Raw genomic sequence first — 21,760 nt, forward strand, 5'->3', positions numbered from 1 at the left:
GGAACAGCACATCAACAGGGAACTGCCAGATGTGCAGGCTGGGTTTAGAAGAAGCCATGGTACTAGGGATATTGTAGCTAATGTTAGATGGATCTTACCTGAAAGCTAAGGCATAGTTGGCTGAAAGGATCTTGGCTGAAAGATTTTGGCCAGAGTTGTTGTTATTGCATTTGTTGTTGTTGTCATCAAGTTGAGTATGACTCATAGCAACTCTATGAATGACAGATCTGAACCCTGTCCTATCCTGTGTCATCCTTACAATCTCAGATACACTTGAGCGCTTTGCTGCAGTCAGTATGTCAGTCTACCTTCTTGAGGATGTTCCTCCTCTTTGCTCTCCCTCCATCTTTTCAATCATGATGTCCTTCTCCTAGGAACAGCTTCCTCTAGCAACCTTCCCGAAGTATGAGAAAGAAAGCTTCACCATTATTGCCTCCAAGGAGCACTCTGGCTTCACCTTCTCCAAGACATCTCTCTCTCTCTCTCTTTTTTTTACTTCCTTTTCTGGAAATCTGTGAGTTCTTCAGTACCTTCCTCCAATACCATAACTCAAAGACATTATGTTATCTTCTGTCATTCTTATTTACATTGTCCAGCTCTCAGGTGCATAACAAGTGACTAAAATGATCATGGTATGAATCAAGTGTGCCTTCGTCCTCAAACTAACATCACTGTTCCTCAGTGATTTGGAGAGGTCCCTGACTGCAGACTTTCCCAGTGTGATATGACTGCTGGTACCAAGTGTAATGATTATAGATCCAAGTATGATGAAGTCATTCATAATTTTTCAATCTTTTCTCCATCTATAATGATGTCATCTATCAGCTCAGTAGTGAGAATTTTTGCTTTTTTGGCATTGCAATCTGTATTCAAAGCTTCAGTGTTTGATCATCTGCAGTAAGTATTTCAAGTCTTTCTCATTTTCAGCAAGCAAGATTGTGTTACCTGCTTACCAAAAGTTATTAATGAGTCTTTATAATTTTTAACTTCTCAAATAATTCTAGGAATTAGCTAGCTGTAATAGACTGTTACTGGCAAATTTGAGTCTGGCAATCATATCATATATTGTGTTAGGAAAAACAAATTGAAGACTACTTGTTTTGATCATCAAAAAATACCTTAGATATTTTTGAAAATGCAACATTCTTAATGATAAGTCAATAATTCATTCATCAAAGTGGAAGATGGGAAAATGCAATTATTTTTCAGATTTACACATCAAACATATGCAAAAATAAAGTTTAAGACTTTTATGAACTGCTTCAGTCTGAAATTAATCAGATAACAATAGAATCACATTTCATTAATAACTACTGCTTATTTAAAAAAAATAACTACTGCTTATTTTCATGGAAAAGTTGCAAACAAAGAAAGAACAAAAGCTGAGAAATATAATGTTAGTAATAGAAACAATTCTGGGGATCACACAATAGGATTTTGTTAAACCAAAGACTTACTTATCTGAAATAATTTTTTCAGCAACACATTGTGTAACTAAATTTACATGTAGACCTCACTAGATGGGTTACACATGAATAAAATTGACTATATCTTTGGAAAGAGATAATACAGAACCTAATTATAATCAGTCAAGATCATGTAAATCCATTGTAAATAGTTTTTATATTTAGAAATAAGAACATTTACATAAATTTGAGCAGAAGACTTTAATAATATGACAGAATATTAAAAAGAGTATTTTCTAATTAGACATTAATAAGTTGAAGTAGACTGTAAGGTAGACAGGTAGATAAAGGAGTTATTGCAATAATTCAGGTAGATATGGTGTTTATACCAGTCAGCAATGAAGAAAAATTGAATGAGATGCGATGGCTATATTTCAAAAGCAGAGTAAATAATCAGTAGAATTTCCTAATAGTTGATAAATTATGAAAATGACAAAAATGCTAGTAACCTCAAGATATCCAACCTTGTTGTTGTTTTTCTTATGTGTCATCAAGTCACCTGAGACTCACAGAGACCCTGTGTACCACAGCTTTGAACCCTGCCCTAATCTGAGCCAATCTCATCATCTCCAATAGACCCAATTCCACATCTCCAGTCACTGAGTCAATCCATCTCATCCTGTGTCTTCCTTTCCTGTGTAGTCCCTCCACCCTTCCAAGCATGATGCTCTTCTCTAAGGACTAATCCCTCCTGGCCACATGCCAAAAGTATGTAAGACAAGCTTCAAAATTCTTGCTTCCAGAGAGAAGTTTGGTTTCACTCTCTCCAAGACTGACCTGTTGGTTCTCCTGGAAGTCAACATTATATTCAGCACTCTTCTCCAGCACCACAGCTCAAAGGCATCAATTATTCTTCTGTCATCCTTAGTCATTTTTCAGTTCTCTAACACTTAGCAAGTAATTTTGAAGATCATGGCCAAGTGAGGCATATTTCAGTCTCCAAACTGACATTGTTGCTTGTTAGTACCAGGAGAGGTTCCTGACAGCAGACTTTCCCAATGCAGTTTGCTTTTGATTTCCTGACTGCTGGTGCCAAGAGTGTTAATTATGGAACCAACCTTGGAAAGACATTTGTTGTCTGAAAATAAAAAGAGAGGAACACACTTGATATTTCTCAAATGGAAAAACAAATTCAAGACTCAAGTTGCAATACTGAAGGATGCTGTGTACAAAATCTTGAATGAAATATATTCACACAATGTATACAATTCTCACAAGGGCACACAATTGAATGTGGTACATTCACACAATGGAATACTATGCAGCACTAAGAGCAGGACTAAAGAGCATTCTGCTGAGTGAAATAACTCAGTCTCATAGACACAAACTGAATACGATCATTATTGTAAAAAAAGAACAATAACTAGTAAAATATGTATGAGGACCCAAGGGGGAAAGGAGTGGAAGCAGAGGGGTGAAAATGGGTAGGGACAAAACCACAGGGTTGCATAATTTGTTGGGTGGAGGGAGGAGGCAAAGGAAATGAGAACGATCTGCAAGGAACTGGAAAAGACAGGGTCATGATGGGCATAGTTCATGACTATTAACTTTATAAAGCATAATGCATGGTAATGATTGTATGAAACTCAATCTGAATTAAGAATAGTGTGAAATACAATGTATGCGAACTTTGTAAGCAAACCAATCTTTTAAAAACAACTTAAAAATTTGGAAAGAATACATAGAATGACTGCACTAGAAAGAAGTGGCTATCACAGAACCATTTAAAGAAATACATGATCAGGAACCAATGGTAATAAAGGAAAAATTTCAAGCTGCAGTAAAGACATTGGTCACAAATAAGGCCCTAGAAATTGATGAGATAGCAATTGAAGTGTGTCTTTAGTTTTTAGTATTATTAAATATAACTACAGAATAAATGTGGAATAAGCTTGACAAATATAATTAATTAATTAATAAATATAATAAAATATAGAATCAAATCACTATGAGTCTTACTTTACTTGAAGATACTTAACGCTAACAACAGCTGAATCAATTGGCTTAATTTTCCTCAGGGAAAAAGTCAATCTTCAACAACAAATTGGACATTCAGGGAAATAATATACTTCTAGAACTTTTGGTCTATTTAATAATTATAAAGAATCTCTTCATTTCCTTTAGTTATCATGAGGATAACTGTAACCAATAAGTAAATTTTGGTAGGAAAGTCAATGGTGATAACATTTCAACATGTTATAAACACACCCAATGGCATTGCCAAGTTTTAAATCTACTTAGATTTTTGTTATTATTTGGGTTAACACCATTTTCAGAGAATGATTTTCCTCACTCTTTCATTCTTTTTAGTATTGTAACTTATGAACTCTGTTTCCAGGGGGAAAATTGACATATAATAAAAAGATTAACTGACCTACAAAACAATGTACATTTAAAGTTGTCCTATTTAATGAAAATAGTATCCTTCAATGTGGATCCTCAGTTTTCTCTTTTTATTCTATTTTTGTTTAGGTTTTTTTGTGTTTCTTGTTTGTTTGTATGTTTGTTTTTTAGGTGGTACTGGCTCCCATGATTTGGGACTTTGCTTCCCTCGATTTCTTATCTATATCATAACTTATTTTCTATTTATTCATGACTTTTCCCTTTATTGTTACTACTTGAAGTCTAGCTCTGAATTTCTATTCTGCATCTCACAATGTTACTCTGCTCCTAATGTCTTTTGAAATTCTTTAAATGTAGTACATGAAAGAAGAATGAACACTATTCCTTAAACAGCTGTCCCCAAATTACCTTTCTTTTTTTTCAAATTCAGTCCTTTAATCTAGATCAAACTTCATATCACAATATTAATTTCTTAGCCATATTGCCTTGAAATGAGTTATTTCTCCTCTGTATTCTAACAATAGTAATCATCTACATAATTTATTAGTCAATTAATACTGTCCTGCCTGTTACTTTTAAATATTCATGTCTGTGTAAGCATCTTTATTCATTTAACTTTTAATGCATTTATGCATTGATGATTAATTTGAATGGAAGCCCCTTGGGGGCCAGGTTGTATTTTGTACATGTTTATAGGTCTAGTGAAAATCATCACCGTATCTTCCATTCCATGATTATTTAAAGGGTATTTGCCAATTGGTTAATAATGTTTTTCACTCTAATTCTATCACCGACTATCCACTATTACTTTGAGATTTAAAGAAGAATTTTTTTTGCATTTGCAAAATGAAGTTAATAGTGTATAATAACATAGTTACTTTACATGGCAATTTGTACCAAATAGAATAGTAATATGTAAAAAATACTATAGAACTATAAAATTATATTATGAAGATTTTATTAGAACTATTCATCATATACTTTACAGAATAAAGCAAGCAGATTTTGGGAGGTGGGATTGTTTTAGAACTGTTGTAGAATTAAGGGTAGGGCCATAGTCTATCTGACTGGATGGAGGGAATCTAAGAATAAATGATGGAGCTTAGTTTGAGTTAGAAAATATAGACTTGATTCTTTATATTGGGAAGTAGGGGTGGCATTAAAGTACTGGAACAAGAAAACATCGTGAATTATTTTTGTTCCTGTGAAAAGAGATTTTCTGTGTGCAGGGATTGTTCTTAACCATGTATCCTCATGTTTGCAGTTAGCTTTTTTCAATGCAAGAATCTGCTTTCTATTTTTTCAATACAGCATATTTCTGTTTTTTCAGATATTTCCTGAATGTCAATCTTATTATTATAGTTGGTCAATCATCACCATAAATAAACCCTACATATGTATTATCTAATTTTGTCACAGCTTTCTAACAATTAAAAATAGCTATTTTTAGTATATTGAAGAGAAAAGAGTGAAAAAAATCTATATTATAAATGTCACTAAGTAATTATATTTTCTAACATGTGACACAAACAATAAAATTTCTGTTCTATAACTTTGAATTCATAGTAAGAAATATGTACATTTATTCTTTGTTGTCTCTTTATATCCACAGCTATGAACTTGCAAGGTTAAAAAATTAGTTACAAAATAGACACATCCATTTGAATTATACTTAGTGGATGTCAATGTGAAGTTACTTACTATAAAAGTAAAGAATATTTTTAAAATTTTTTTAAAGCCAAAATGTACAAATAAGGTAAAATTTAATACCTTTTTCTCCTGTCACTGGCAGACAACCTTTTTATGTCTTATAATAAAACTTGTAAGATTTCTCTAAGGATATATATATATATGTATAATTTACTGCATATATAGATATATATTCTCTTTAATTTTTAAGGAAACCTAGGGAAAATAAATAAACTCAAGTAAGAACTTATTTGTTATATTAGTTACTTTTTCTACTGTAGAAAAGTTCAGACATTTTCTCACTAAACCACAATTTTTTTTCGGCTTTCATATAATTTTCTTGATTTTAAGAAATATAAAAACAGACAATCCTTTAATCAAAGAATTTTCTAAGTCATGTTCAATCTTATGGTACTTTTTAAGATCTATTAATTTGACTATGTTTTCATAAACTATTTTTTTAAATTGCGTGTTCTTATTCTTCTTATCCCAACATCTTCTTAGCAATCGGTGGTAATGGGATTTGCATTTGAAACACTAATATTCACTATATTCAGTCTGCCAGGATATTTCCTTCTTTTAATTTCCATAAATGTTTGTAAATGCCTCTTTTCACCTTTGGGTGAATAGTCAATACAAAAATCAATTCTATGACAAATGAACAACAACATGCTTTATCATATGAATTATTTAACAAAGGTTATTTTTATCCTACGAGGGAAAGACAATTCAAAATCAGCAGCAGTAAAAGTTTAGATTAATTTCTATTTATTAATACTTTTCATGGAAATACATTTCCAAAGAAAGTGAAAACTATTGCTATTTAATTTTTTTAATTAGTTCACCATATGCAACTCTACAAATGACACAGAAGGAAGCTATTAAAAATTAATAGACACAAAAAAATTAATAGATACATGAGTAACAAATATCATTAAGTCTTTAGCTCATGTGTGTTCCTCTCTGTTGTGAAAGATTTAGTAATTTTGACACTTGAAAATAAGTTAACCAAATGGAAATGTCCCCAGTCTGGACATGAATTTTGCCTTCACACAACTTGATATGTCCTGTATGTGGAGTGACATATTTTACAAACAGAATAAGAAAATAGGAACAAGATTTACATCATGAGTTTCTGAACTTGAAAACAGTCAGGGTCTTCTCAATTGCAGAATAAAACCTTTCTTTTTACACATCCACTGAATTACCCGAATAATAATCACCAATACTTTGAGAAGCACTGCTATTTTCTAAGGATTACTTGTTCTGTGACACAAATTTTCTTGTTAAAGGCTTCAGAAAGAAGGGATTTTGTTCAAGGATGACTATCCCAGCCCACAGGGAAATGGGTTTGAATTATGATCATTTATGTACCGCATAACACATGCTGGCAGTCAGAAATCTGGTATTGAGACTTATACATATTTATTGAATGTAAATGGCTTAGCTTTTCCCTCATATAATTTTTCCTTATGATCAGAAGGAGAACATGGTATGATAAGTAAAACTCAGGCCACACTTTAGGTTCTTTGTTGATGGAAAGTTGTACATTTAAAACACTGACTCATCACTAACCCTCCACAGGGTTTTCAGAGGCTGTAAATCATATGAGAAAAGACTGCTTATCTCTCCCCATTGGAGCAGCTACTGAATTTGAACTACATGCCTTTGGCTTGGTGGTGCAACTACTTACCATTAGACCACCAGGTGCATTTGGCAATTGCTTCGAAGTATCAGATTGTCCTAGCTCACTGTAAACTGTGATTTTATATTTTCTCATGACTGAATTATAAATGGCCTTCAAAGGTCTGAAACATTCAAATTACACTTGAACATTATATTTAAAGATAGAGACTTTCCCGAATGGCATTATTTTCAAAGGCATTTACTCTGACAGACTGGTAATTCAGAGCATAGGATAAACTTATTTGGTCACCACAATGGTAGGGCAGTGTATTTTTAGCCATCATTCAGCTATTCCACAGGAGAAAAGACCTGGCGATCTGGATATTTGACTTCCTCATTTTAGATTCTAAAAGACATGCAAAGAATTTTCAAGCAATAAACACTTCTACCTACATGGTGTAAAACAGTATCTATCCAACATTTATTATATATGTTGTTAGCTTCCGTCTAGTCAGTTTTGACTCGCGGAAACTCTATGTACAACAGAAAGAAACAAAACACTGTGTGGCATGACACCATCATCATAGTAATGCAACATGAATGAAGGATTGTGTGAAACACAATGTACCCGAACTTTGTAAGTAAACCAATATAAAATAAAAACTTATTTTAAAAAAAAAACAAACACAAAAAAGCAACCCATTCTTGTAACACTTTGCCAGTCCATTACTTGAGCATCTTCTTGCTTGACCATCTACCAAATGTCAATGTGGCTCTCATCTACAGTAACTGGTCCTTTCTGATAACAGGTTTAAAGTAAAAGAGACAAAATCTCACCATGCTCAATTCTCAGTAGCACTCTTGCTATATTTATTCCAAGACAGATCCGTGCTTCCACCAGTTCTTGGTTTTCAGAGGGCTTTCTCAAAGTCATTATTCCGAGTCATCAATTCTTCCTTGCCCGTTGCCCAGTTTCAGCACGCTTATCAAACCTTTGGAAACCATGGTAAATATCAGGAGCACCTTAGTCTTGAACAACAACTTTTCTAGATGACATTTAAAAAAGATGTTTTCACAGCAGTTTATTCAATTCAATGCATTATTCAATTTCGTGACTACTGCTTCCATGGTCATTGATTGTGAATTAAAGGTGTTGCCTGTTGGTTCAGTTGTGAGAGTTTTTCTTTTCCTTATGTTGAGGTGGAATCCATTCTAAAGACTAGGCTTTTATCTTCATCAGAAAGTGCTCCATGTCCTCTATTACTGTCAGCAAGCAAACTTGTATCATGTGCATATTACTGGTTGCTATTGAGTTGTCCTACAATCTTGATGTCTTGTTCTACTTCCTAGCATCTGAGGCTATTCAGCAGATACACTGAATAAGTATGGTAAAATAATACAAACTGATACCTTTATTGATATTAAACTACACAGTTTACCATTATTCTATTGAAAAGACTGTTTCTTATGAACACAGTTAAGTATTCTGGAATTTCCCAATGTTATCTAAAATGTACTATTACATACAAAATAGAATGTATTATATGTTGTTGTTAAGTGCCATCAAGTCATAGACGACTCATAGCGACCTTATGAACAAAAGTCCTCAACACTTACGTGATTTTCCTTCTTTCTCCAGGTTCATAGGGTTTCTGGAGGCAAACTATTTATGGAAGTGGGTGACACTCCTGCTTTCGCTTATTTTAATTGGGGAGCTCCACGATTGAATTATATCCTTGGAAAATATGAGTAAACATCTTTCTGGTGTTCTCTGCTTTTGGCCAAGATTGATCTGACATCAATAGTTATACCTTTTATTCCCTGTGATTTCCTGACTCTGGTTCGCTTGATTGATAGTTCCTCATAGATGAACTGCTAAAATATATTTTTTAAAAATTATCTTCAGTGAATTTTATTTCCTTGTGACGGTAATGATATTATTTGATACTTTCCATATTCTGTTGGATAGCTTTCTTTGGTGTGAATGTCCTTTCCAGTCATTAAACTTAGTAGTGATCTTCTAAATTTCTTTACATAAACGACAAAGTTCTACCAACTTTATTGAAATATCTCAATTGATATTCCATCAATTCTTAGATCCTTGTTTTTCACTGATGCCTACAGTACAACTTGAACTATTTTATTTAGTACTTGCTGTTGTTGTGTGCCACTGAGGCTCTGCAACTCATTGCAACCCAATATACAACAGCCCTAAACCCTGCTTTGTCCTGTGCAACCTTATTGTCTTTGACACACTGACCCCTGCTGCCCTAGTTACTGAATCAATCCATCTCATCAAGGGTCTTCCTCTTTTGAGCTGTCCCTCCACCCTCCCAAACATGATGTCCATCTCCAAAACTGGTCCCTCCTTGCAACATGTCCAAAGTAAGTCAGACAAAGCCGCAATCCTTGCCTACAAGAAGCAGCCTGGTTTTACCTTCTATGTGAAGAACCTGTTTGTTCTCTTAGCAGTCCATGGTATATAGCAATTCTTTTTGTTCCCATGTCTCTGCATATTCCTTCTGTCATCTTTTGATGCTTCTTGCTTTGTTTAATGTTTTATACATAAAGTCCTTTAATATTGTAACTTAAGGCTAAGTATGTTTTCTTCATTTATTTCAGCTTGAGAATGTTCTGCCCTTCTGCTTTTCTAACTCCAGGATTTTGAATATTCTTTATAATACTTTGTCTTTTTTTATCATCCTTTAATATATCATCTGTTAGGTTCTCTTCATCATTTCTTCTATTTGCTGTAGCCACTCCATTTTCAAACTTCAGAGGTGTTCTTGATATCTTTTTGAGTCTTTTCTTTCTTTCATATCTTTCTTAGGATCTTCCATTTTCTTCATATATAATGTCTTTGTTGTCATCCTATAACTTGTCTAATTTGGGTCATTAATGCTCATTGGATGAAATTTATTCTTGAGATGATCTCTAAATTTACGTCTTTATATTCTCATTAATATGAAACAAACAAAAAATATAATTTTACTAATTTTTATAAAAATACTAGAAATTGTTAAATTATCCAGTAAAATTTGAAGGTCCCTGAAAATACAAATGGAAGTCAATATATGAGGGTGAAAATTAAGTTGTTTAAATTTCTCACAAAAAGCTATTTATATTTATTTTGTCTTAGCCCTAAATTTAAAGAACAGTTCTAACCTTTGCATCATGTTTTTCACTTTGAAAACATACTAAAGAAATGGTTCTTTTTCAATATTAAAATTAAATTACTCCTACACATTACTTTACCTAGTGATTCTTACTTTTTTATATAATCTAATCTATTTTATTCACGTGAAAGTTTAGAAATCACATTGGGTTTTTCAAAGAATCATTCATAGGTATTAACTATCATTTGCTGAGCCAATTAAATTATTACAATGCCTAAGAAAATCCTTATTGTATATTGTGTTTAGTGATTTTTAATGACAATACTTACTATATTGGATATGAACATTTTCATTGTCATTTGTCACCCCAACCACAAGAACAACCCATTATTGTTGTATTGATTCTGACTCATTGTGACCCTACAGTGCAGAAAAGAATTTTTCCATCCAGTTTCTAAAGTTGTAAGTCTTTATAGAAACAGACTGTCACATCTTTTTCCAGTAGTCTAATGGATTTGAACCAGTGACCTTTCAATTAATTACTGTACCACCAAGAATCTTCTTCTTTACCATCATTATATCATATTTAAAGATGGGAAAGCCTTGTTCTAAATATTCTATTTTTTTAGCAGATAATCATAACTTAATATCTATTCTATTGCTTCTTATTTTATCCCCTTTCAAAAACAATGTGCATAGTTCCATTTGTCAATGATAAAGATACCTCTTGTGCCTCACAAGTCTTAAAAAAGTGGATTAAATTTTGTACTTCAGGAATTGCTGTCCTCATCTTCTGATCTTGTAGTTGTTTTTCTTAGATGTTGTTGAGTCAATTATGACTCATACTGACATGATGAACAATAGATCTGAACTCTGTCCTCTCCTGTACCTTCCTCATCCTCTCTGATATACTCAAGTACATTATAGCAATCACTGTGTCAGACCATCTGGGGCCTTTCACCTCTCCAGGAATGATGTTCCTCTCCAAGAAATAGCACCTCCTAACAGCATGTCCAAATTATGTGACACAAGCTTTATTATCTTTGCCTCCAAGGAGTGCTCCAGCTGCACTCTTTCCAAGATATGTCTGTTTGTTCTTTTGGCAGTCCATGGTATATTCAATACCATAACTTCTCCAACACCATAACTCAAAGGCTTTAATTATTCTGTCATCATTACTCATTGGCCAAAACTCAGATGTATAGCAAGTGATTGAAAAGACCATAGCCTCAATAGATGCACCTTATTCTTTAAGCTGACATCGTTGTTCCTCTGTAATTTGGAGAAGTCCCTGATTGCAGACTATCCCTATGCAATGCAGCTCCTGATCTCCTGAATGCTGGTGCCATGGGTTTTGATTGTGGGTTCAAGTAAGATGAATTCATTGACAGTTTCACTCTTTTTACCATCTATCATGATGTTGTCTGTCAATACAGTGGTAATCCTTATTGAAGGCTGTAGTCTTTGATCTTCTGAAACAAATACATCAAGTTCTCCTCACTTTCAGGAAGCAAAGTTGTGTTATCTGCATAATGCAGATTATTGATGAGTCTTCCAATTCTGATGCTACATTTTTCTTCTTCTGATCTTACTTCTACTACTTACTATCTCAAAGGTAATGAGTTTGTGTACACCAATGTTCATAGCAGTGTTATTCACAATCACAAGAACATGAAATCAGCCCAAATATCCAACCACAATTGAATGGATCAAGAAATTGTGGTACATTCACATGATGGAATACCACAAAACACTCAGAAGCAACAATTTAAAAAAAACATTATACAACTTGGAAGAGAATGGGGAGTATTATGCTGAGTGAACTCAACCTCATGAGGACAAATACTGTATAAGGCCATTATTTTTAAAACAGAAGGATAACTAGTGAAACATATGGTGATCCAAGGGAGTAAGGGGTGAGAGCAGAGGGATGAGGATGGTCAGAGGGGAAATCTTAGGGTCACACAATTTGTGGGTGCAGGGGAGGAGTAATTGAAGAAGATCTGGCAGGGATCTGGAAAGACAGGATAATGGTGGGTATAGTTCAATGGTGATTAATTTTAGAAAACACAATGAGAATCACTGAATGAAACACTATGTGAGAGAATAGGATGGAACAATGTACACAAACTTTGTATGTAAAAAAAATATAATTTTTAAAAAAAAAAACATGGTGAATTGAAAATGTCCTGTGAAATCCACCATTTAAAGATAGTTCCTTATATCCTCACGTGAAGTTTTAACTAACATTTAGGAAGCAATCTGTGAAGATTCAATTTTTAAAAAACTGAAATCAATAGTGAAAATATTTTACCATCTCAATTATATCATCTGGGCAATTATCCTCATATACTCATCTGATTTGACACAATGCCTATTAGATGGTCAGTTTCTTCCCCAGTGATTTACAGCTCTGCTAACCCACTAGAGAGTCAGCTATGTGTCAAATCAGATTCGACACAATGAGGTGATTAATCTCTATAATAAGAAAATGAGACAAGTTCCTTGGAAGCCTTCATTGAAAGGCTTATTCTAAACATTAGCTGACTATTGCAAACATCAGTCACATTTCTGCTTATTGAGGAATCACTGAAAACTCTCACATGTTGATTCAACAATGGTGCTCTTTTGTACTCACTACATTATTCAAGACATCAGTATCCTCATTCGGAAAAATGCTTCCTAATGGTTTGTGCACATAAATTTCACCTTTTACTATGTACTTGGGTATTCACATGTTTTATGAATACAATGAAAAACTTTAAGATAGTAGAAGCCATTTATTTTCAAAAAGAGAAGAAATGCCTCTGGGGATTTGGGACCTTTATAACCTCTGAGTATTAAAATATTTTCTCTTACTTTTACTATGATCTGACTAGTGGTCTTATTGTAGTTTGTTTGCTTTTATGTGTATTATTTTCCTTATCATTTGCTGGACTTCTTAAAGATAGGTATTTGTGTCTTTTGTTAATTTATTTCCTTGAACTAATTACCTCTTTACATTAGCAAACTTATCTCTTTACATATCATATTACCACATTTTTTTTCGTTTTCTTCCACTTATAAGACTACTTTTGTATGCCTGTCTTTTATACTAAAAGATTAATTAAAAACATAGCCAGTAAGAACTCAATTTCAAGTATTACTTTTTCAAGTCATTTTATTTTCTTCATATATTCTATTACTCCAATGGAATTCTTCAGTTTTTCCTTATGCTGTTCACTCCCTCTTCCAATTCCATGAATGTATAATCATACGTATTATAGAGTCTTTATGTGCTAACCAGAATGTCTAGATCATCTGTGACTCCATTTTCCCTCTTGATTTTTAGGAATACTAATTATCTATTCATGTATATAGTAATTTCTAACTACAGGCTAAGCATTATGGATAAACAGACCATGTTGTTGCTGTTGTTCTGTGCTGTTGAGTCAACTACAATTCATAGTGACCCAGTGAACACAGATTGAAATTCTGTCCACTTGTCAGTGTGTCAATGCATCTCTTTTGACAACTCTCTATTCTTCCAATCATGATATCTTTTTCCAAGGGCTGGCACCTCCTAACACCATACTCAAAGTCTGTTTCATGTCATACAAGTATGACAACATTCTCAAAGACAATGTTACACCATCGATGTCTCTAATGAGATCTTTGGATACACTTTGTCCAAGATAGACTTGTTTTTCATTTTGGTAGCCCATAGTATATTCAACACTCTTTGCCAACACCACAATTCAGAGGCATCAATTATTCTCCAATCTTCTTTTTTTCCTTTTCCAGCTTTCAGACACATAGATGCAATTTAAAATTCCATGACTTGTCTTTAAAACTGTACTTATGTCTTCAAACTGACAATCCTTGCTCTTTACTGCTTTCAAGAGATCCTTAAAAGATTTGCCCAAAAAAAAAAAAGATATTTGCCCAATCCTACACATCTTTGGCTTTCTTGACTGCTGCTGTTACCATAGTAAACAGATTCTTTTTTTTATTAAATTTTATTAGTTTTAATGAATATTTACAGAGATTTTGGGTTTTCATTCATTCATTGTTGCACTGTTTTCTCCACCCTCATCCCCAGTTCGTTCTTCTTCCCCCCATGTCTGCTTTAATTGTCCAATTGCCACAGTGCTTGTCAAAGCCAGTTCTGATTAATCTCCTTTGTCAGTGTGTCCCTTGCCATTCTTTATCACTCCTCCCTGAGAGAGACTTCATCCTGATTCATAAGGAAAAGGGGATGGCGTATTCTCCTAGCTACTTCCTGCTGAAAAGGGATGCTGTAGGTTTCAGGGTGAAGGTGTTCTCTCACTACTCTAAAGGGCCCCTTTGGCAGTAGGAAACACATAGACTATTATGGAGATTGATTTTGGAATTTAGATGCACTGTTATCAATTGTGCTTAGCCGTACATGTTCATATCCTTGAAGATGTATCATGGAAGTGTTGCAGCCTAGAAGATACAAATTTAACTAACAAGTTAAAAGTGCATGAGTCAAAAATTGAAAAGCAATAAAGAGGTTCTAATAGTGGCACAAATCAAGTTATAGAGGTAAGGTGGTTCCATTGCCATCCTTACTCTAACTTAATTCTTTTTTTTTTAATTCAAATTTGTTATTAATTTCAGTGAAAATTTACAGAGACTTTGGATTTCCATTCATTCATTGTTGTAGATTTGTCCCCTCCCAAGGCTCCCCTGCACACCAGACATTACCCTCTTGGAAAAGTAAAAGAAAAGATTCTTTCATTATTTTACAAACCCTCCCCCAGGTCCCTTCCACCGTGTAGCCCTCGCTCTAGACTCCTGTCATGACAGAAATACCTAATCACATGTCTCTTTTAAACAGTTTTCTCCCTTCTCTGTTTCAGAGCAGCATACATTATTGAACCCATCTTACTCAGTCTCTCCCCAACCCCAAGGACAGTCCCATTCTACAACAGTGGCACCATGCAATATTTGTCCCTTTGTGACTGGGACATTTCACTCAGCATAATGTTCTCCAGAGTCAACCATTTTGAGTAATATTGCATGAGTTCCTTGTTTTTTAATGCAGCATAGCATTCCATTGTGCTAATATACCACAGCTTCTCTGGCCATTCGTTTGTTGATGGGCACTTAGGTTGTTTCCAACGCCTTGCTATTGTGAACAAAGCTGCAATAAACATGGGTGTACATATATCTGCTTGGGTGTCAGTTATGGTCTCTTCTGGGTATATTCCCAGTAGTGGTATTGCGGGGTCAAATGGTATCTCTATTTGCAACTTTTTGAGAAAGCGCCATACTGCTTTCCACAGGGGTTGCACCATTTTACACTCCCACCAACAGCGAATAAGGGTTCCAGTTTCTCCACAACCTCGCCAGCATTTATTGCTTGCTGTTCTGTTAAATTTTGCTATTTTGACTGGGGTGAGATGGTATCTCATAGTTGTTTTAATTTTCATCTCTCTTAGGGCTAGGGATTTTGAGCATTTCTTCATGTGCTTGTTAGCCATCTGAATGTCGTCTTCGGTGAAGTGCCTGTTCATATCCTGTGCCCATTTTTCTATTGGATTCTTTACCTTTATCTTGTTGTGGTGCTCAAGTATTTCATAAATTCTGGATATAAGTCCCTTATCTGATATGTTATTACCGAATACTTTTTCCCAGTCAGTGGCCTCCCTTTTTACCCTGTTGGAGAAGTTTTTGGATGTGCATTGAGATTTGAGTCTTAGAAGATCCCATTCATCTACGTTATCTTTTCCTGGTTGTAGGTTTTCCAGGATACTGGGAAGACTGTTTATGTTGTGGATTAGGACTTCTAGTGTTGTTCCTAGCTTTTCTGTAATGAAGTTTATTAACATCAAGTTAGAACTGACTTAAAGCTAACTGTGCAACAGGTTTTTGAGGCTGTGAATCACATGGAAGGGGAATGTCCATCTTTCTCCCACAGAACTGTTCATAGAGAGGCACTACCTCTGGGTTAGCAGTACAACGTCATACAGACTATGGCATGAGAGCTCCCCAAACTATGTTATTGTTGTAAGGTGCCATCAAATTGACTCTGACACCTAGCGACCCTATGAACCTTGCTCTATTCTGTACCATCTTCACAATCTCTGATATGCTTGAGCTAACTTTTCTAGTTACTATATCAAACCATTTTTTTAATTTTTTTTCAGACCATTTTTTGAGAGTCTTTCTTTCCTTCCTTGACCCTGACCCTTTTATAGCATGAATTTTTGCAAGGATTGCACTATCTTGAAACTATATTATTGTTGTTAGTTGCCATCAAGTTGAGTACACTCATATCAACCCTATGAACAACAGATCTGAACCTTGTCCTATTTTGTGACAACCTCACAATCTCTGACGCACTGAAGCTGATTGCTCTAGTAACTGTGTCAGTCCACCTGGCTGAAAGTCTTCTCTATTGCTGCCACCTTCCAGCTTTCCAAGAATAAGGTCCTTCTCTAAGGAAGAATAGCCTTTCTTAGCAACATGCCCAAAGTATGCAAAATGAAGCATCACCATCACTGTCTCCAAGGATCACTCTGGCTACACTTTCTCCAAAACATATCTGTTCTTTTGGCAGTCAATGGGACATTCAGTACTCTTTTCCAATACTACAGTTCAAAAGCAGGAATTTTTCTTCTGTGACACTTCTTCGTTGTCCAGCTCTCAATGGCATAGAAAGTGATTGAAAAGATCATGGTCTGAATCAAGTGCACCTTAGTCCACAAACTAGCATCAATGGTTATCAGTAATTTAAAGAGATTCTGCATATAGACTTTCCCACTACTTTGTCTCGATCTCCTGACTGCTGTTCCCAAGTATATTGATTGTTAATCTTAATAAGATAAAGTTGTTGCTATTTTTGATCTGTTCTCCAATTGTTGTGATTTCACCTATCAGTCCAATGGTGAGAATTTGTTTCCTTGACATTGAGGTGCAATCCATATTGAAGAATCCATTGTTTGAACTTCTATAGCAAGTGTTTCAAGTCCTCCTTACTTTCAGAAAACAAGGTTCCTCCAGTCCTGATGCTACATTTTTCTTCATAGAATACAATTTCTAGAAGAGTTGATGCAGCATATAGATTTAGTAGGTATGGTGAAAGGACACATCTCTGGCACATACCTTTCTTCATTTTAAACCATTCAGGGTCACCTTGTACTGTTTGAAGAACAGCTTCTTGTTCTAGGTGTAGATTTTACATGTTGTTGTTGTTGTTGTTGTTAAGTGCCATCGAGTCACAGGTGACTCATAGTGACCCTATGGAGAGTCCTCGATGCTTGGGTGCTTTCTTCCTTTCTCCAGGTTCATAGGGTTCTCATAGGCAAGATATTACGGAAGTCGATGCCACTCCTCCTTCCAAAGATTTCCCATGAGCACAATTAAATGTTCTGGGATTCCCATTCTTCTCAATGTTAGCCATAATTTGTTGTGATTCACACAGTCCAATGCCTTTGCTTAGTCAGTAATGCACAAATAGACATTCTTCTGGTATTCTTTGCTTTCAGCCAGGATCCATCTGACATCAGAAACTACTTCCCTAATGGCACAGCCTTTTTTAAATCCATCTTGAATATCTGAAAGTTCTCTAGGAACTGTTATAGCTGCATTTTAATTATCTTTAGCAGCATTTTGCTTGCATGAGATATTAATGATATTGTTTGATAGTTTCCACATTCTGCTGGATTACATTTCTTGGGAATGGGAAGTAATATGGATCTCTTCCTGTTGATCTTCCTTTCTTTCACCATCCCCACACCTTCTCCATGGCATACCTGTTTCTTCTTTTGGCAGTCCTTGGGATATTCAGTACTCTTCTCCAACACCACAGTTCAAAGGCAATCAAATCAAATGATTAAGAACCTGCCCATTGTCAAGGTTGACTCAACACTGAGAGATAGCCGCAGGTCTAGTATCCCATGACCCATTGAGTACTAAAATCTGGCAAATATCTTTTAGTAATCTTCACCCTTAGAGACACTATAAATAATATTTTTTTTATCTTAGCATGTCCCCAACCTCCCTTTTATGAAGTGAATAGGAAGAACTGGTAATTTTCTTTTATTAAAAAGATTGAGATGGTTGAGACTGAGTTGAAGTATAGTAAGTCGAGCTTTGGTTTCCAAACACCTTCATATTCTCAGGCTTTATCCTTCTAGCTTTTTGATTAGAAGCCTTCTCAAAGTTGACTCAACACTGAAAGATAGTATCAGGTCAAGTGTCCCTTGACCTTCTCAGTTTTAAAATCTGTCAAATGTCCTTAAGTAATATGCTTGTGTCCATAATTTCCCCTGTCAGATCTTTACTTCCATTACTATAAGAGATTTACTCTTTTTATAAGTGTTTGACCTAAAGCACCAACCTTTGCAAAATTCAAGAACTCTGCAAATATTACATGAGGGGAAAATAGCTGTGTATTTGAGCTTCCTCAAATTCTCAATGTGTCCTATTCAATAATAAAATATTTTCTGGCTATTATTTTCCTCTCAGATGAGACTCTCTAGACCCAAGTAAGAGTTTAGCATTTGTAAATCTGCTCAGATAGGTTATTCTTAATTTTGTTTTATTGTCTAAAAGTCTGCTAATTTTAGGTTACCTTGGAAAAATTCTCCTCTGTCTGAAATTTGAGTTTCTCTACATGTTAGTTTTTCAAAGTTTATAATGCTTTAAAAATATAATTTTTTATTACTCCTGGTTTGTACAATGGGATCCACCATCTCTCATGACTTTCTATATCCTCTCTAGAAATAGAAGTTTTTTAGTTTTTTAAAATAGATTAATATAGAGCTATGCTACCAAGGTAGGAACAAAACTATTCCAAGATGAAAGAAAATACTGAAAAAATAATTATGGGGAGAAGAAAATCCACAGACATGGCATCAACTTAAAGATACTCTCTTGGGGATCATTTTGATGAGAATAGTTTTCATAAACTGCAACTGTGGACCAACGAGCCTATCTACAAATATTCTAAATTCAGAGACTGAAGCTAATCATAATCACTACTGACATATAATAGCAGATATTGCTAGAAAAAGAAATATAACTCCCATTAAATAAGGAGTTCTGGTGGCCCACTGGTAAGGAGCTAGATGGCTCAAATCCACCAGCTGCTTTGCAGCAGAAAGATGAGCAATTTCCTCTTCGGTAATTAAACTGCCTCTGAAAACCTCCTGGAAGGTCAGCTATGAGTTGCTTGTGCCTCAATGGTGCATAACAACAACATATGGTAACAGTTAAGATTATAGACCTTGGAGTCAAATCATCTAGACTGTAATCTTGGTTCCATCACTTTCCATGTGATTTTGTGCAAGTTATCTAACCTTTCTGTGCTTCATTCAGTGTCTTCACATGTAAAATACAGATGTTTTTGATAGACTTCTGAGAGAAAACAAACAAACAAACAAACAAACAAACCCTAAGTTAACGTTTGTAAATTGCTTTCAAAGGACCTGACACGCATACTTAGTACACACTCTCCCTGCTCCAGTTGGTTGGTTTAATTCTTTAACTTTCTTGACAATAGAGATAATCTGATTTCCATTATATTACCCCCCTCAGAATAATTCCTTATTTGCATTATCATTCTGGGCAGTCCTCAAAATTGGAAACAAACAAGCAAACAAAAATGACCAATAAATAGCTTGGGCATATTGTTTTAAACTGACATGGGGAAATTGCCTTTAGAGCTATCGCAATCCTATTTTCCAAACTCACTCTCTTTTTTCCTTTTTCCCTTCCTGATTATCTATAAATTACATCTGAGTTACTTTTTTTAATGAGTAAAGGATTTTAATATTTCTCCAAAGAAGATATAAAACAAAAAGCCCACAAAAAGATGCTCCACCTCCTTTGTTGTTGTTAATTATTCAGTTCCTTCCTACTCATTGCATTGTTACAAAAAGTGATGCCCAGTTCTGTGCCATCTTCACGGCAGTTGGTATATTTGAGTCCATTGTTGAGGATGTGTTAGTCTGTCTCTCTGAGAGTTTCCCTTATTTTTGCCGACTCTACAAAATATCTCCAATTCCAGCAATGAGAGATTGCTCATCTTCCTGATTATGTAATTTAGCCACGTCTCACCACTTTAGCATTCTGGTTGGACTCTTTTCTAAAGACTGATTATTATCTTTCTGGCAGTATACCTCATATTTTTTGCCAACACTAAATTGGAACGCATCAGTTCTGTGTACCTTTTTCATCATCTAGCTTTTGAGTGTATGTGAAGCAATTGAAAAGACTATAGTTTGGATCATGATACCTTAATCACCAAAGCGACATCCCTGCTTTTTGAAATTTTAAAGGAGTCTTTCATAGCACATTTCCCCAGGGAATGCACTGCTGCTTTGAGTTACTTATTTTTTTCTTCTTTGTAATAACTACCTCCAGAAATCTAGTTATACACACTCTGGGCTTACTTGAGTGACACCAAGAGTTAAACTCTAGTTCACTAACCAAAACATACCCAGGGGTACCTCAGAATAAAGACCTGGTGGTCTGCATCTGTACCACCACAACTGTTGAAAGCCCTGTGGAGTAGAGTTCTACTTGAAGTTGCCATGAGTTGGGAGATGGGTTTTGTCTTCATGGTCATTAGACATTATAAGTAGCCATCTTTTTTTTTTCCTAGGTTCTTGAAGAAAATAATAGATGATCACCTTTCAAATAAAACTCAACAAATGCTGTGAAATACAGGGTTCTGTGCACAGGAGCCAGAATCAGTGGGTTAGCACATTAGTCAGAGTGCAAAATCCCTACGTTGGTTTTTTTTTGGGTTTTTTTTTTTACATTAATCATTGTTACTCCAAAATTAACAGCCAAACTGGTTTGATGCAATTTCCAGAGGCAGCAATACTGGAAGGTTTTATAGCCAATGCACTTCTTTTCAGCCTTATATACGTCCAGAAACTGCTGTCATTTATCAAATCCATTCACAATATTTTATCACCCTCCCCTTTCCTCCAATAGGTAATCCATCAGCTGAGGCTTTCAGAGAATGAAAGTGTGGCCCTACAGGAACTCCTGGACTGGAGGAGGAAGCTCTGTGAAGAAAGAGAAGACTGGCAGCAAATCCTGCACCACTCTGAGCCCAGGGCCCCGCCCCCGCCTCCATGCAAAAAGCCCAGCCTCCTGAAGAAACCAGAAGGGGCCTCCTGCAACAACAGGCTGCCTTCTGAGCTCTGGGACACAACCATTTGATGTGGCCTCCATTTGCAGACTCACAAAAATAAAACTGCCTAGTGACCCCAAGGCCGTCTCAGCAGCAGGCTGCTTTCTGATACGTGCTGGGTTCTCTCTCCATGCATTTACATGAAAAAAGCACACAGTCTGAAGTGAAAATATACACAAGATTCTCTGTGTGTCTGTATGTTTGCGTATGTGTGTGTGTGTGTCTGTGTGTGTTCTTTCTTACCCATTTGATGGTGATCCACTCTAATTTCTGGCTCCGTGTTTAAAGGGCCACGTGCTACTTCCAGGTAGCAAGAGAAACAGCCAGTAAAGGTGCATGGCATGAGAGAGGGCAACAGGGCA

General features: G+C 35.2%; 1 protein-coding gene across 1 annotated transcript in view; it reads left to right on the forward strand.

Moving 5' to 3' along the window:
- The window catches only part of MYO16 (myosin XVI), a 951,959-nt gene extending 930,532 nt beyond the window's left edge, over window positions 1–21,427 (forward strand). Inside the window, exon 35 of the mRNA XM_006894620.1 lies at window positions 21,197–21,427. Within this exon, the coding sequence (XP_006894682.1) occupies window positions 21,197–21,427 (231 nt within the window). The remainder of the gene's footprint in view (window positions 1–21,196) is intronic.
- Window positions 21,428–21,760: the final 333 nt, after the last annotated feature.

Source organism: Elephantulus edwardii, unplaced genomic scaffold (genome assembly GCF_000299155.1).
Source record: "Elephantulus edwardii isolate Elephantulus edwardi_28Jun2011 unplaced genomic scaffold, EleEdw1.0 scaffold00147, whole genome shotgun sequence".
In the NCBI taxonomy this organism is placed as follows: Eukaryota; Metazoa; Chordata; class Mammalia; order Macroscelidea; family Macroscelididae; genus Elephantulus; species Elephantulus edwardii.